This window comes from Amyelois transitella, chromosome 4, assembly GCF_032362555.1.
Source record: "Amyelois transitella isolate CPQ chromosome 4, ilAmyTran1.1, whole genome shotgun sequence".
Classification (NCBI taxonomy): Eukaryota; Metazoa; Arthropoda; class Insecta; order Lepidoptera; family Pyralidae; genus Amyelois; species Amyelois transitella.
This window is the reverse complement of record NC_083507.1, coordinates 7,697,574-7,711,707: the sequence shown is the minus strand read 5'-3', so window position 1 is coordinate 7,711,707 and position 14,134 is coordinate 7,697,574. Positions and strand designations below refer to the sequence as shown.

General features: G+C 38.8%; 1 protein-coding gene across 1 annotated transcript in view; it reads right to left on the bottom strand.

Moving 5' to 3' along the window:
• LOC106136985 (zinc finger protein 395) overlaps positions 1-14,134 on the bottom strand; it is a 57,055-nt gene that overhangs the window by 27,971 nt on the left and 14,950 nt on the right. The window contains exons 2-4 of the mRNA XM_013337705.2: positions 9,662-9,828; positions 2,394-2,521; positions 402-553 (exon numbers count right to left, since the gene is read on the bottom strand). Coding sequence (XP_013193159.1) covers positions 402-553; positions 2,394-2,521; positions 9,662-9,828 — 447 coding nt within the window. The remainder of the gene's footprint in view (positions 1-401; positions 554-2,393; positions 2,522-9,661; positions 9,829-14,134) is intronic.

Below are 14,134 nucleotides of genomic sequence, written 5' to 3'. Positions count from 1 at the left end.
TGACTCATATCCCAAGTGCATATGAATCACAAGCGTTTTATGACTGTTCCCAACATAGTTGGAATTTCAGTAATAATTAGGACAACAAAGAGGCAAGGGATCATTGCCTTTCATAACGATTTCTTTGTGCCATATACTCATGAACCTTTCATATGAAGTTGGACAATATTTAAAAGAAGGTTGATATTTTCCCCTTTTTCCCAATATTCAGTTAGTTGTAGATTGAAACCTGGAGTACCTAGACTGATAGTTTTTAGCAGAAAGCATCTATTATGTAGCATGTCACGGTCTAATTGCTTGCACTAGTGACTGGATACGTTCCACACGACATATCTATGTAATTTTGGCTACGGCATGTTCCGTTGCAATTCTTATAAGCGGTTCCAAACAAGAAGACTTACCCGTTTTTTACGCGGGTGATCATAGTCCATGGCAATGCCTTCATCACTGAATGAGCTGGAAGCCGGAGGTGGAGATGGCGTGCCGGAGCGCCATGAGGAGCCCGAGCTGCTGCTAGCACCCGGTGACACCGAGGACCGTCCTCCCCAAGCACCTAAATTACAACATTCTCGATAATTAAAAGCCAGACCAACCTTAAATATCTTAATTTTATACAAAAGGACAGAAGAATCCTATATCAGTCGTCATCGATATACCCACATTTCCATGTTCGTTTAATGGTGTCGCGATAGATGGCGCGACTATCGCTGATCCGTAGCTTTATCTCATACTCGCCTCATGATTTCTTCCTTGAGATAATGTTAATCGGGTCACCGTTGTATGAACCGTATTTTTTGAACGTAATTTCCGAAAAGTCGGAAACAGTAGGTACGACGAGTAGGCATAATGCATGCCGCACCTGGAATTAAAGGCGAAGTCACTCAGCTGTCCTAACACTACTTGTTTAAGACTTTTGATGATATCGATGAGTTGGTAGTAGATTGGTATGGTCGAAGATATACAAGAAGTTTTGAAAATATGCTTAAGTTTTCTAATTTAAGCAGAATACCAAGCAGAAACTAACTGTATACATATTAAATACTATAAATTACGAAACGGAACTGTGGCCGGCCACTTTCACTGGCAAGAACGACTATTTACTCGCAGCACACTCACACACGCATAGTGTTGTGCTGAAGACGAATCGTAAAGTTTTATGATTTGTGTGAACCAGCACATGATGCACAAAGATTGCATAATGCTCACTTTAAGTTAGTGCAGGCATCTGTGTGCCTTCAGATGCAAGGAGCAATGGGGATAAATCACGACTGGGATAGGATCGCAACGATTGCCACAACATTCAGATGTATAAGCTGAATTGTACGGGTCAATTTACTTCACATACAAAACAGTCTTCAACTTTCAAGTTGTGACTGTAATTAAAAAGCAGAAGTTTCACTCACTTGCGTAATGAGTTTAAGTTTTTTTAACATTTGAAAGTTTATACATTTGTTGTTGTATTATTAGACTGTACCATTTTATTTTTCATGAATTCAAGCGAACTGTCGAGACGCGATGGTTGGCTAATTATGAATTACTTGCAAGCATGTTCTAGTTTCAAAAGAAAACCGCATTTGGTTGAAGCTCATCAAACGGTGAAGCACCAAATACCTGTCTAGACGTAGTCTAGACTTCTGTCTAGACGATTTTCACAATTCCCATCTTTTGCACTGAACATAACCTGGGCAAATGGTTATCCCTACCCTTTATTTTCCCTCAGCATTTGGTCCAAATTTTATGAAATTTTATAAATTCGGAGACCAAATTTTATTAATTGCATAACTAAAAGATCAAGGGACTAAAACTTACAACATACTTAGTTTTTAGAGACCTCATGAGTTTATCACGTGTTAGTGAACAGAAAGTAGCGTTATGTAAATAGTCATTACTCGACGTTGTTTGATGTGTAAAATGATATGTGTGACGTAGCCTGAGATAGTAATAAAGCAGTCAGCACGTCATGGTCAGTACTGTATTTGTTTAAGATAGCTTGTAGATATGATGCACTTAGTAAATAGTTGCGCAAAGCTGATCTGCCCTATTTTTTATTAGTGATAAAACCTATATGTGATTTGGAAAATTTAGAGGATTGCAAGACTTGCAAATATTAACACAAATAAGAATAAAAAAACATAATGACTTTATTCAGAGACAAGGTCTGCATAGGACCTTTCTTATAAATTCGAAATCTATTATCAATTTTACTTTGTAATAATGTATTTTGGCTTAACTATTTAAAAGAAACTGACTTAAAAGTGCTAATAATATCATTAACATTAGTTTTAACTTCACGAAAAACATTATTTAATTCATCGAAAACAAATATGTATTAGGTTGTCCTTTATAGAGTGTGTGTGTAACTTCAACAAGTTGTGTCTTCTGGAGAGACTTACTTGGGCGTGGCGAGTTCGGCGAGCAACTGAGGGACATGAGGACCAGCGCGGCGTTGCACTCGTTCATCTGCTCATCTCGCTCGCCATATCCCATGTCGCATGAGCTGCTTGGCCCACGCTTGCGTGATCTGCAAAGATGATAAAGCATGAGAAAAGCTTTTATTTAAATTTTAGGATCATAATTTTAAACTTATTTTTTGCAATGTTTGAAATATCGTCTATATCAAACAATCGCCGGAAGAAATTAGACCACCTACTGAAAGAAAATATCGAGAAAGTTTGTTCTAGTTGTCGAATCAGACCTAGTGACCGGTTGTTTCTGTGCGTCTACAGTTAAGCAAATAATTTCAAAGGAACGACAGAAATCATTACCTAACCACCCACAATTTGTGGCATAGTCAAGCGAGGAATCAATATTTCTACAAGCGATTTGGTTTCCCTTGAAAAATCAATAAAGCGACTATATTTGTCATGAATAAGTAGCTTTAAAATGAAATTAACTATCGCTTGGTTAGTTAAACACACACAGGTGCACAGATTGCATGCACCATTCGACCTATAACTGATTCGAAAAACGAAAAAGTTTCAGCACAGTTTGATACTGATCAACAAGTCTAGACCGGTTTGTTGACCTTTGCACCAAGTTCGGGAGATGAATTTGGAGGCTCAGGGGTGAAGGGTGAGTCGGGGGTGTTACGCAACCGGCGGCGACCCACAAACGCAGACATTCATGAGTTGCTAGGACGAGGCAACGATCTTGCGTAGGCTGATCACCCCGTACCACCTTCAGAAGGAGAGGCGTTCACCTTCGTCATGACCGCCTATAGAACTACCACCGAGGTCGCTACGTGTCACAAATGTCAATGGCAGATATTGATGACGCAAGGTGCCATTGAGTATACACAATACAAAAGAAAGAGACGTGGATGATAGGTATTCGTAAGACATTATTCAATGTCACAGTACGGAGCAGAACTTGCTTTACGAGCCAATGACTGCAATGACGTGTGCATTCGTACAACTATCCAAAATTAAATTTTTGTAGAAACAAAAGAAATATGGTCCTCCGGTCACATTGTTTAAATTGTTTTTACGTAATACATTTAATGAAGTTTGTACAGTTGATTTGTTTGGGTAGAAATCTTTCGTTCTTTCAAATAATATTATTTGATTTATTTATATATAAAATGGGGTACCTAGGTTACTTTAGTTTCCTCATCGTTTAAAGAATTTAGACTACCTTTACAATTACCACAAATTCTAATTAACGGTGTGTGTCAAGAATTTAATTTAATTTTTATTTACAGTTCCTACGGTTCCATTTCTTTACGCAAGGTATCGTGTGTAACATCCATTGATGCCTAAGTAAATTAAAAACCTAGTCTTTGACATGACTAGAAATAGTTGTATAGATACTATTAGTACCGCTTCAGGCGGTATTCAAATTTAGGTGTGTAATTACGAAGGGAGGCAAAAATCCGTGGAAGAGGCTGGAAATTTCTGGATTCTGCCAGGCTAGGCGTCCTTGCCGGGGGGCGGCTTGGGTCGCGCAGAACATTGACTTCGCAAGGATCGCCGACCGGGCGAATAGGTTGACGACACCGACGCATTTCGTTTGTGCAACAACGATCGATTTATAGCCACTCTAGATATATGATATCAGTTTTATGGCTGTTTCATTTTCACGGACCAAATGAAGATTTGAAACTTTTCCCGGGCGTACCGTACACCTCACATTTTCTGTATATGAATGCTAATTCTCATGTCTATCGAATGATTCTGAATGAATGAAATTGAAGTGATTCATAAATATTTCTTTACATTTTCACGAAGATGCATTTTAAGGCGCCTTTTGTGTGATGTACGCCCACTTTATAACGTGTCATGACTATTGAAAACAGTAATTTTTTGCACTATGTCACACTTTATCTTTTATATAAAATTCTTGTGTCACAATGTTCGTTCCCGTACTCTTCCGAAACGACTTGACCGATTCTCATGAAATTTTGTGAGCATATTGAGTAGGTCAGAGAATCAGCCGTCATCTATTTTTCATACTCCTTAGTGATAAAGATTGTCCACCCTTAACATTTTTTTTAACTAGAAATTACTTAAAAATTATTAATATGGCAAAACAACGTTTGCCGGGATGGCTAGTCGTTCATATAGGTAATTCTTAAAACACCAAGTGTTTATCACGAGTTTATCGCCCGCTGTTGACTTACGACTGACGTCATTGTATGAACGAAATTGCACCGACCAGCCAGGAAATCCGAATTGAAGATATGCGCCGTCGCATCATCACACACGTAAAATAAACCAAGTGACGTAACATCCTCAATCAGTTGACGTAACTGCAACGAAAACATCGCTACATTAGTCACGTTAGAAACACTTAGTTATTTTTTTGCAATGATCAAACTAATCCAGATGTTTTAGAGATTGCTCTGTAGTCAAGCGCAATTTCAATGGTCTTCAAGAAAGGTTATTTACGCATTTGTGGCTCTGGATGATTTTTACTACGGTAGCCAGCATCACAGCTGTGCATATTTGCTAGAACAGATGGTAGTGTATTAAAAATTCTACACGTGGACGTTAATGTTGCGATAATAGTTGCTAAATTGCAATGGTTCCAACTTGGTATGCCATTGTCTGTACTAGTGTAACATTGAGAACGACCTTGTCGACTGTTGCCGATTGCCGCACCAACACTGATAACTGCGATATTGTTTATAATATGTATGATATTGTGAAATCAAGGACATTGTCTTGCAGAATTTTCACTTCTTTAGCCAAATTTCTGATTTGACAAATTGAAATCATAACCCGTTACTAGCCACAGTGAACATGAAGTTATGTCACCATTCATCACAACAAACAAGTTACAAGACATCTGTTCCATATTTGGAAGATGGGTGAGTATCTCACAAAAGAGTTCGAGGCCAATAAACACGTTTGTCGGTAAACATATCACTTACACAACAATTGCTTCCTTCTTCTGACCGGCTACTACAGTTTCTTGAGGCTCCTGTTGTAGAGATATAATTATTTTACGAAAAATTCATTGGTACTCTTTCCTGATAATTTGCGTAAATATCATAAGCGTCACAACCAACATTTACAGTAGTATCAGTGGACGGAATTTTTTGCCCAAATGTTAATGTAGGTCGCGGTCTCACTGTGCAATTTTAGGTGCTATAAAAACGAGGTCCGGTATGACTGAGCCAACGCGCTGGCCTCCTCCCGCGCTCCTATACCCGGAGCATTGATGAGGTCACCGCTGTAAATATCAACTGCTTCAACAGAAACTGTGAATCTAATATTGGGATATCTCCATAATTACCACACGTATCAATTTAAGCTGGAGTTACCAACTTAATTTCATTGGTTAACTACAGAATAAAAACATGTGTGGTTGATAAAACTTGCAACCTTCAATTCTTTACAATAGCGAGCTATTATATTTGACTGGGTTGAGGTGACCTACAACGGCGGAGCGTCTAACATTAGTACTTGTCACGACGGCAAACCGATTCAGCTCACCACGATCAAACCGTCATTAGTTTACCACGAGTGGTTTTATTCTAAGAATCACGAAGTATTAACAGTTTTTGCGCCCTTGTCCGGGGGAATAACCTGTGGTGCAGGTAGGGCGAACCAAAGTCAGATGTCCGGTGAATGCAGCGAGTGAATAATTGCCCATTTGAAACACCAGGATGATATTTAGGAGGACTTTGTGAAGTTTAGTTTTGAGTAAATGATGACGATGGGTTATCCTCTTCAAGACTTTTAGTTTGAAGTGTTAATTATGATGATACTATCTAAATAGGTATAGAAACGATGGTGTAATGAATTAAACATAAAAACTAAGCATAAAGATCAAGAGAGTTGTGGAGGGAAAGGTCGGAGTGGGAAGACCTAGACGAACGTATCTTGATCAAATTAAGGACGTCCTGGTAAAGGGTCTGGTCAACAGTACCCGAAACCGCCGAGCTTGCATGAAGAGAGTTATGAATGTGGATGAAGCGAAGGAAATATGCAAAGATCGTGGCAAGTGGAAAGAGGTAGTCTCTGCCTACCCCTCCGGGAAAGAGGCGTGAGTTTATGTATGTGTGTATAAACATCAAGACTTTAATTCAACTCTTTTTAACTTTTATCTGTTCACTCGAAAATAAATAATTCATTTCAGAAAATGAATGACCTAAAAGCTGGTGAAACTGATTAGCCATTTTCGGAATCAGTTTTGATATTCATTACATTGCAATGCTGCTAAATAGTTTGCATAATATTGAATACAATAATTGTCGTAACACTTTCTCTGGAAGGCGGCATACCTGCACCTGCCAAATGAGATAACGGGCCACCGCCAACGAAAGCAAATGTACGTGGACGTGAAAGTGCCTCCACGCCCCACCACCGGTGCCTGAGCGCGCCTTCTCTTTGCATGTTGCGCAAATCAATGCGGAATGAACGCTAATGTAGTTCATCAAGAGTCTTAACTCTCAACAAATCAGAATTTTGTATATTTTTTTTACTTGACCGTCATTATTGTTGCAACATCAAAATGCAGCACAAGAGATAGACCCAAAATGAGGCTATTTCAATCAACTTCAAACAGCTAATTAACAAAAACATAAGCTCACAAAAACATAAGTGACGTCTTTTGTAAATTTTTTGTTGATACTTTCATAAAACCAGTGATTTTCAACTCGGCAATCACACGATTTTCAAAAAGCGAGTTTAGTGAAATTTTGACATTGGGTCGTGATCGACCGGCAAGGCAACACGACACGTCAAAGTCGCCCAAGCGGCGTTCATGTCTTCGATTGCGACATCAGAATGCGGGACATATAATTGTCCTACTGCCCGACTAAGAATTTGGGTACTTCATCAGTAACATCGACCGCAGACAATCTAGATTAATTTTTCCAGCAACTAACACATCACACGACCGTACAAAATTTAATAGAGAAACAAATTGTTGCAAATTCTTATTATTTAACTGTTTAATAGGACTAAGCATCAGTTTGCAGACAGTACGTTGCTATCACTATATGTGGTATTTCTCTAGTGTGTTGTTCCATTTCGAAACTGGGTTAGTATGTCACGTAGCGCCCGCGCCAAGTGCTAGCCAAATGCGAAGACATCTTGCCTTGCATTGAGTCGATTTGTACTATACCATGTACAAGTTGGACGCGTCTTGACGATCAAATTGGGAAAATGAAGCTGTTTTATATTTTTTTATAAACAAAATATTTTGTGAAAAACAGAAACGGTTCTTTAGGCTGTTGAAGTCCGTCAAATCTAAGAAAACGAGCGTTGGCAAACTTTCACTTTGGTGGCTGAGGTCCATGTTGGGTTACGAAATTTACTTCAATCATGATCCGATTTTCTGACTTCTATGTAGGTTGATATTATTTCAACAATTTGCTGATATAATTACTATGATACAATTATACATTCATGTCCTGGTTCTGGTTGCGTGACCCATCCCTGACCGCAGCGTGATTTTATACATGAAAACAAGTTTTCTGCAACATTTAAATACCAACCAGAACAGGCTACAATAATATTACTATATTAACGGCATTGTGGACATTCTGTTTTAAAAGTCTTACTTATCAAAATTGTCTATCATTACTATGTACGGATATTTTTACACCTTCAATAAAGAATTAGATCAAAAGACAGCGTCATTGAGTGTTGTTAGATAAATTGCTTATGGCGATTTGTGAAAAGCTCCTCCCTTCACTCGTTTTGGTGCTTATTGTGAAATTTTGTGTGTAGAGGTCTCGCCTCTCACCGTGATCACGATGAAAAGTGAAACCGGCGAGTCGCACGTCACGTCGCAGCAGGCGTTGATGCCGTTTGTTCCGGTTTCATTGCAGTACATTATCGTGTTCTTTATTGACCACCGCATTAATTTACAACTTTAAAGTTGCAATTTCATGATTTGGCGTTTATTAATGTCTGTAGTTTTCCACCTTGAGACATCTAGCTAGCCTTTTGAAATGGCTATTATATTAACGTAAAACTATTATTGTTCCACCTATATACCGTTTGTTGCTTGTTACGATATCAATATAAATCTGGTGGATTTTTTTAATCGCTCTCACAGTGTTGCATTGTCTGTCCCTGTCAGGGCGAGGGGCCCGCGGCGCGGGCGGCGGGATCCGGCCGTAGAATGTAGGCAAGTGTGACAAGGACACGCCCGTACCTCGCTAACACTTCCATCCAGTTTCTAACGTGTTCGCTGCGCATTTCGCAACGCTCGCCCGCGCCCGGCCCCACTTCGCCGATGCACGCTCGTGAGCGATTACACCTACAAGGCAACACAACAATACGCGATACGCTGCACACGATCATAAACTGATCTCGGAGTTCCCAGAGCTGAGATTCTGCCTTTAGCGTCTAAACTACGTATTGAATCCATTTCATAAACTGTATTCAGGTGGCAGCCTAGCAGTTGAGCTTATGGAGATAAAGATGACTTTTTAAATATTTGACGAATTGAGCACTGCAAATATATACCGGAAATATCTATATAAGTCCTAAATCCTCAGACAATTATCTTCAAAGATATTGTCTGCACCTCACAAACCCACATCACCCATCAAGTTGCAAACAGGGATTAGAAATGCGCGGCCTTCCTCGTCGCTCACGGCGACTGCACGAGGTGAGCCACTATCTCAAGGCAGCACGGCATCGAGATTTGATAATTAAATAGCTATTCCATAAAATTGACAACTAATAGAATCGTGACTGCAATGTTCTACATTGAGAAGACTTCTCCTTTCGATTTCTATTGTATATGATAATTATGATTTAACATGTTGTATAACTTCTACATATAAATGTTTTCAATGCAGCGTGCCGGTTGCAACGGCAGGTAAATCACTCGGTTCGCAATTGCAAACGGTTATTTCTGAACGTATTATTATGCGTGTTTCATGAGCTCGCTTTCAGTTAAAATTCCGATCGTTCGCGCATTTGGTCCGTAAACTGTGTAATTGATTCATACTTTCTGAACACAGTACGTGACGATTTAAATATTATTCTTAGTTGCACAAAACTGTTACATATCTTGATGACATTTTAAAGATTGGTCAGATTATATTATTAATTATTATTATATATTTTATTTTACATTTGTATAAGCAAGTCTAAGCACAGTAGTATACGGTATACTTAAAATTTTATTCTCGTCTTCTTATGTAATTTGTAAAATAAAACCGGCTGTTTAATAATATTTCTCAGTTTAATCTTACCCTTGCATGTGATGTGATGGTACTTCAATGGTGGCGGAGATTCGGCGGCGGTCGCCAGCCATGTCTGCCAGCCTGGCGAAGTCGGTGTCCACATCCGCTAACCTCGCGGATTTACGTGACTCTAGCAATCTCACTTCATCCAACCTCTTCTTCAGCTCTATCCGGGCCTGGAGACAAAGAAACATACTTAAGTATAATACATACAGATAAAATGTACCTAAGTGATATATCATACATACATATAATAAGCCTCGAAACGGCTAAAAGGCCAAGTTGAATGACGGAATTGAGATTTATATAGTGACAGGTTGCTAGCTCATCGTCTACAAATAGAATACGAAGTTTATTAGCTTTTCCCGTAGTCTCCTTTAACACGACATCCATGGGTAAGATAGGGAGTGGTCCTATTCTAAAGGGCCGGCACAGCAATGACTGTCGGTAAAAACTGCTGAGGTGAATCATAACACATTAATGCGATCAGTAAATTGTAATTACGATAATATTCCATGTTGACTGATATTATGACACAAACAGAAACAATGATAGCAATTGCGATTTGATATTTTGTAAGAAACTGGTTATTGACTAGAGCTATTCCAGGAATGTGTAATTCTCTAACGCAAGCCTTAGCTTAAACGATTATCAACATTATAACACTTTATTTTGAGAAATTTTTAAATAAACCACCCAGATATAAGTTGACATATTTATTTCTATAATAACTGAAACAGTGATTAATATTCCTTGATTTCCATAATCGCGATTCACTGTAATGCGGGTATGTCATATGCATTCAGCTAATGGGTGTGTAAGAGATCAATATGTCGACCTTCGAGCGGACCGCGGTTGGGTGGTCATGACGTCACGACCGGGTGGCGACTGCAACTGGAGCGAGATCAGACGACGCGTTCCATTCCATGTTACCAAGTGCCAACTGTGCATGCTAGGTACCGACATACTCGTTGTTACTAGCTTACCCGGTTAGGAAATGGTTTATTGCTAACAGTTAAATAAATATCAATAATATGTTAGTCTATGTAACGTATACTGCAGAGCATGTACTTTTCTACATGTCTTTCTTCTTTGCTTTTAAATGCAATATGATCCTGTTTTTATTGATTTCCAAATGTCTATTATTATGGGGAAAAGATATTTTCTACCCTTGTCAAGTAGTTTTTTTTAAATTACGGTGAGACCGTTTAAATTATAGTGGCAACCATATAACTGAATATTTTGTCCCAACTTTGTACTCGTTTGAAAAAGAGAGCTTAAAGCAGTTAAACTCAAAGCCCCAAAGGCCACCGTTAGATCGTAATGAGCTTTAGATTTATAGTACCCGTGTGAATACGAGGCGATGGGATTATAGTTGAATGTCGACAATTTTTATAGCCAATAAAATTCTGATGATTTTCACACCATGATCACCTTGCTCAGTTTTATGTTTTAGAACAGGAAGTAGAACTAAATGGTCTTGTAGAGGCAATCGAGTCCATACTTACAAGTGTGGTGCTATAACTGCATCGTCGCGGATGTTTATTGCCTCGAAGCGACATTGTGTTTCCTCATTATATCATTCTAAAGGTCAGAGTTACATTTATGCCACTTTTCTACCAGTTTTCTTCCTACAGTCTCTGTGTTTATTATAGGCGACAAGGCATGACAATCTTCATGAAGACCTCGATGAGGTCATTCTAAAAAGGTAGCACGTAATGTTTTCACAGGTTTAACTAATTCAACTCGCACGCCAAATAGCTCGAGCAGACAGTAGTCATTCATATAACTGAAACCTATATAGACTTGAAACAAGAGTTAAAAACTCGATTCTACACAATATCATGCTATTGACATTAAATATAATACGGGAACAGAACATGGCTGAAAGGTCTTCATTAGCGAATCAGGGTCGAGTCACAAATGGCAGGCAGAGCCGACATTGACAATTATATGGACTTCCATTATCGTGATTGAAGATTAATGGAGAACTGTACATAATATTAGACATTAACAAGTATAGAACAATCATTAGAGGCTAACCCAGCCTACTTAGCCCTTTATTTAATTATTATGAAACAAGGTGTGACGCTGATTTATGACGATATATAGCAATATTTGGTGTGATCGAATTAATTAAATTCCAAATAACATATATCCGATTAGAATTTAGAACTTAAGAAGTAACGGACAAATTCGATAACAATATTCTGAGATAAGTAGCAGAAAAGGTATGAACAGGAACTACAGTAATGGTAGATAACGCTTAACCTCGTTAGCTAAACGTGTTCGTTGACCCATTCGAAAACTCATTAACCCGAATGCTATATTTGTTCAAAAGTTTAGTCAAAATCAAATACTTAATTTATTGCATTGAGTTATGAGAGACTTATTTTCAAAATTAAGACTAAAAACTAAAAATATCATAAAAACAGAACATAAATTTAATGTAACTCATAGCATAGATTGCTCGTTTTATTTAGCCCGACTCTTGAAATATTTTTTAAACCGAGACAGCAACATTTACTGTCGAGGTTAGAAGTTTGATAGATACAATTCCTAATGGCTTGTCGGTATGCAACTTGAAAGGTATAACTACAAATGGAAGTACTTACAAACTTCCTAAGTAATGTTTTGTCGGAGACAGGTAGCGGTGCGGGGCGACAAGGTAACCGCTTTGCGCAGAGGCTGATCGCATCATACTTTCACTTTTAAGCGATTTCGTGCGAGTGTGGACTGACGACGCACCGAGCACCGGAACAATGAAAGTTGTTGTAATTAGTATCACTAAATTCACTTTAACATACTTATGGAAAGTACAAAGAACAGTTAAAGTTTTCTCCAAAAGTTTTTAAATACATGATGATAATATGATCTTTAACATCTGGCAGTTATTGCTGAATACTAATACGGCAACCTCGTAATATGCACGACAGTTTAAGGACACGGAGATGATATGTCTACATCGTAAGGCTTTTGTTATTTACATGTGCATGTTTTGCAAATATAGTGATTAGTATTCATACGAGTGCCTTGAGGAAGTATGCGGAAATAATTTACACCTGAATCTTATGTTACTATTGCAGTACCAAGCACCTACATCAATACCATTCGTTACAAAATCTTAAGAAGTAAAAAGCCTGGAAGTAAAAACCCTAACAGAGGATGATGACGAAAATACACTGTAATTATACATACATACATACATAAAATCACGCCTCTTTCCCGGAGGGGTAGGCAGAGACTACCTCTTTCCACTTGCCACGATCTCTGCATACTTCTTTCGCTTCGTCCACATTCATAACTCTCTTCATACAAGCTCGGCGGTTTCGGGTACTTTTGACCTGACCCTTTACCAGGACGTCCTTAATTTGATCAAGATACGTTCGTCTAGGTCTTCCCACTCCGACCTTTCCCTCCACACTCTCCTTGTATATCTGCTTAGTCAACCTGCTTTCATTCATCCTCTCCACATGACCGAACCATCTTAACATACCCTTTTCTATTCCTGTAACTACATCTTCTTTCACATCACAACATTCCCTTATCACGCTGTTCCTTATCCTGTCACTCAATTTCACACCCATCATACTCCTTAACGCTCTCATTTCCACTGCATTTATTCTGCTTTCATGCTTCTTTTGCCATACCCAACTTTCACTCCCATACATTAATGTCGGGACCAACACGCCCCTGTGCACAGCCAGTCGAGCCTTTTTGGATAGTTTCTGACTGCTCATAAAGGCATGCAAAGCTCCATTCACCATGTTCCCCGCGTTCACTCTCCTTTCAATATCACTATCATACTTGCCATCTGATGTAAACTTTGATCCTAGATATACAAACTCTTTCACTTGCTCCACTTTTTCTCCTCCAATCAAAATATTACATGCTGTCATTTCTTTCTCCATTTCAAAAACCAGTGTTTTAGTTTTACTTACGTTCACTTTCATTCCTTTCTCTTTTAAAGCTTCATGCATACAGTTTACCATCTCCTGTAACTCCTCCGCTGATGACGCCAGTATAACCTGATCGTCGGCATAGAGCAGACATTTGACGAGTAACTCATTCATCCTTAATCCACTTTTAGACTCTTTCAAATCTGTCAAACAGCTATCCATAAATAGGTTGAACAGCCACGGTGACGCAACACATCCTTGCCTAACGCCTATCTCAATCTTAAACCACTCAGTGTGCGCTCCGTTTATCCTGACACAAGCACTCGAATCCTCATATAAGGATTTCAGTGCTCGTATTAAGAGACTGCTCACCCCATGCATAGAAAGTGCTGACCACAATTCATTCCTCTCAACTCTGTCATAGGCCTTTTCCAGATCTACGAATGTGCAATAGACTTTTTGACTCTTGGCCAAAAACTTTTCGGCTATGCACCGCAAGGAAAAGACCTGATCAGTACATCCCATTCCCTTTCGAAATCCCGCTTGAGCATCCCATATTTTGTCATCAGTTTCATTCCTGACT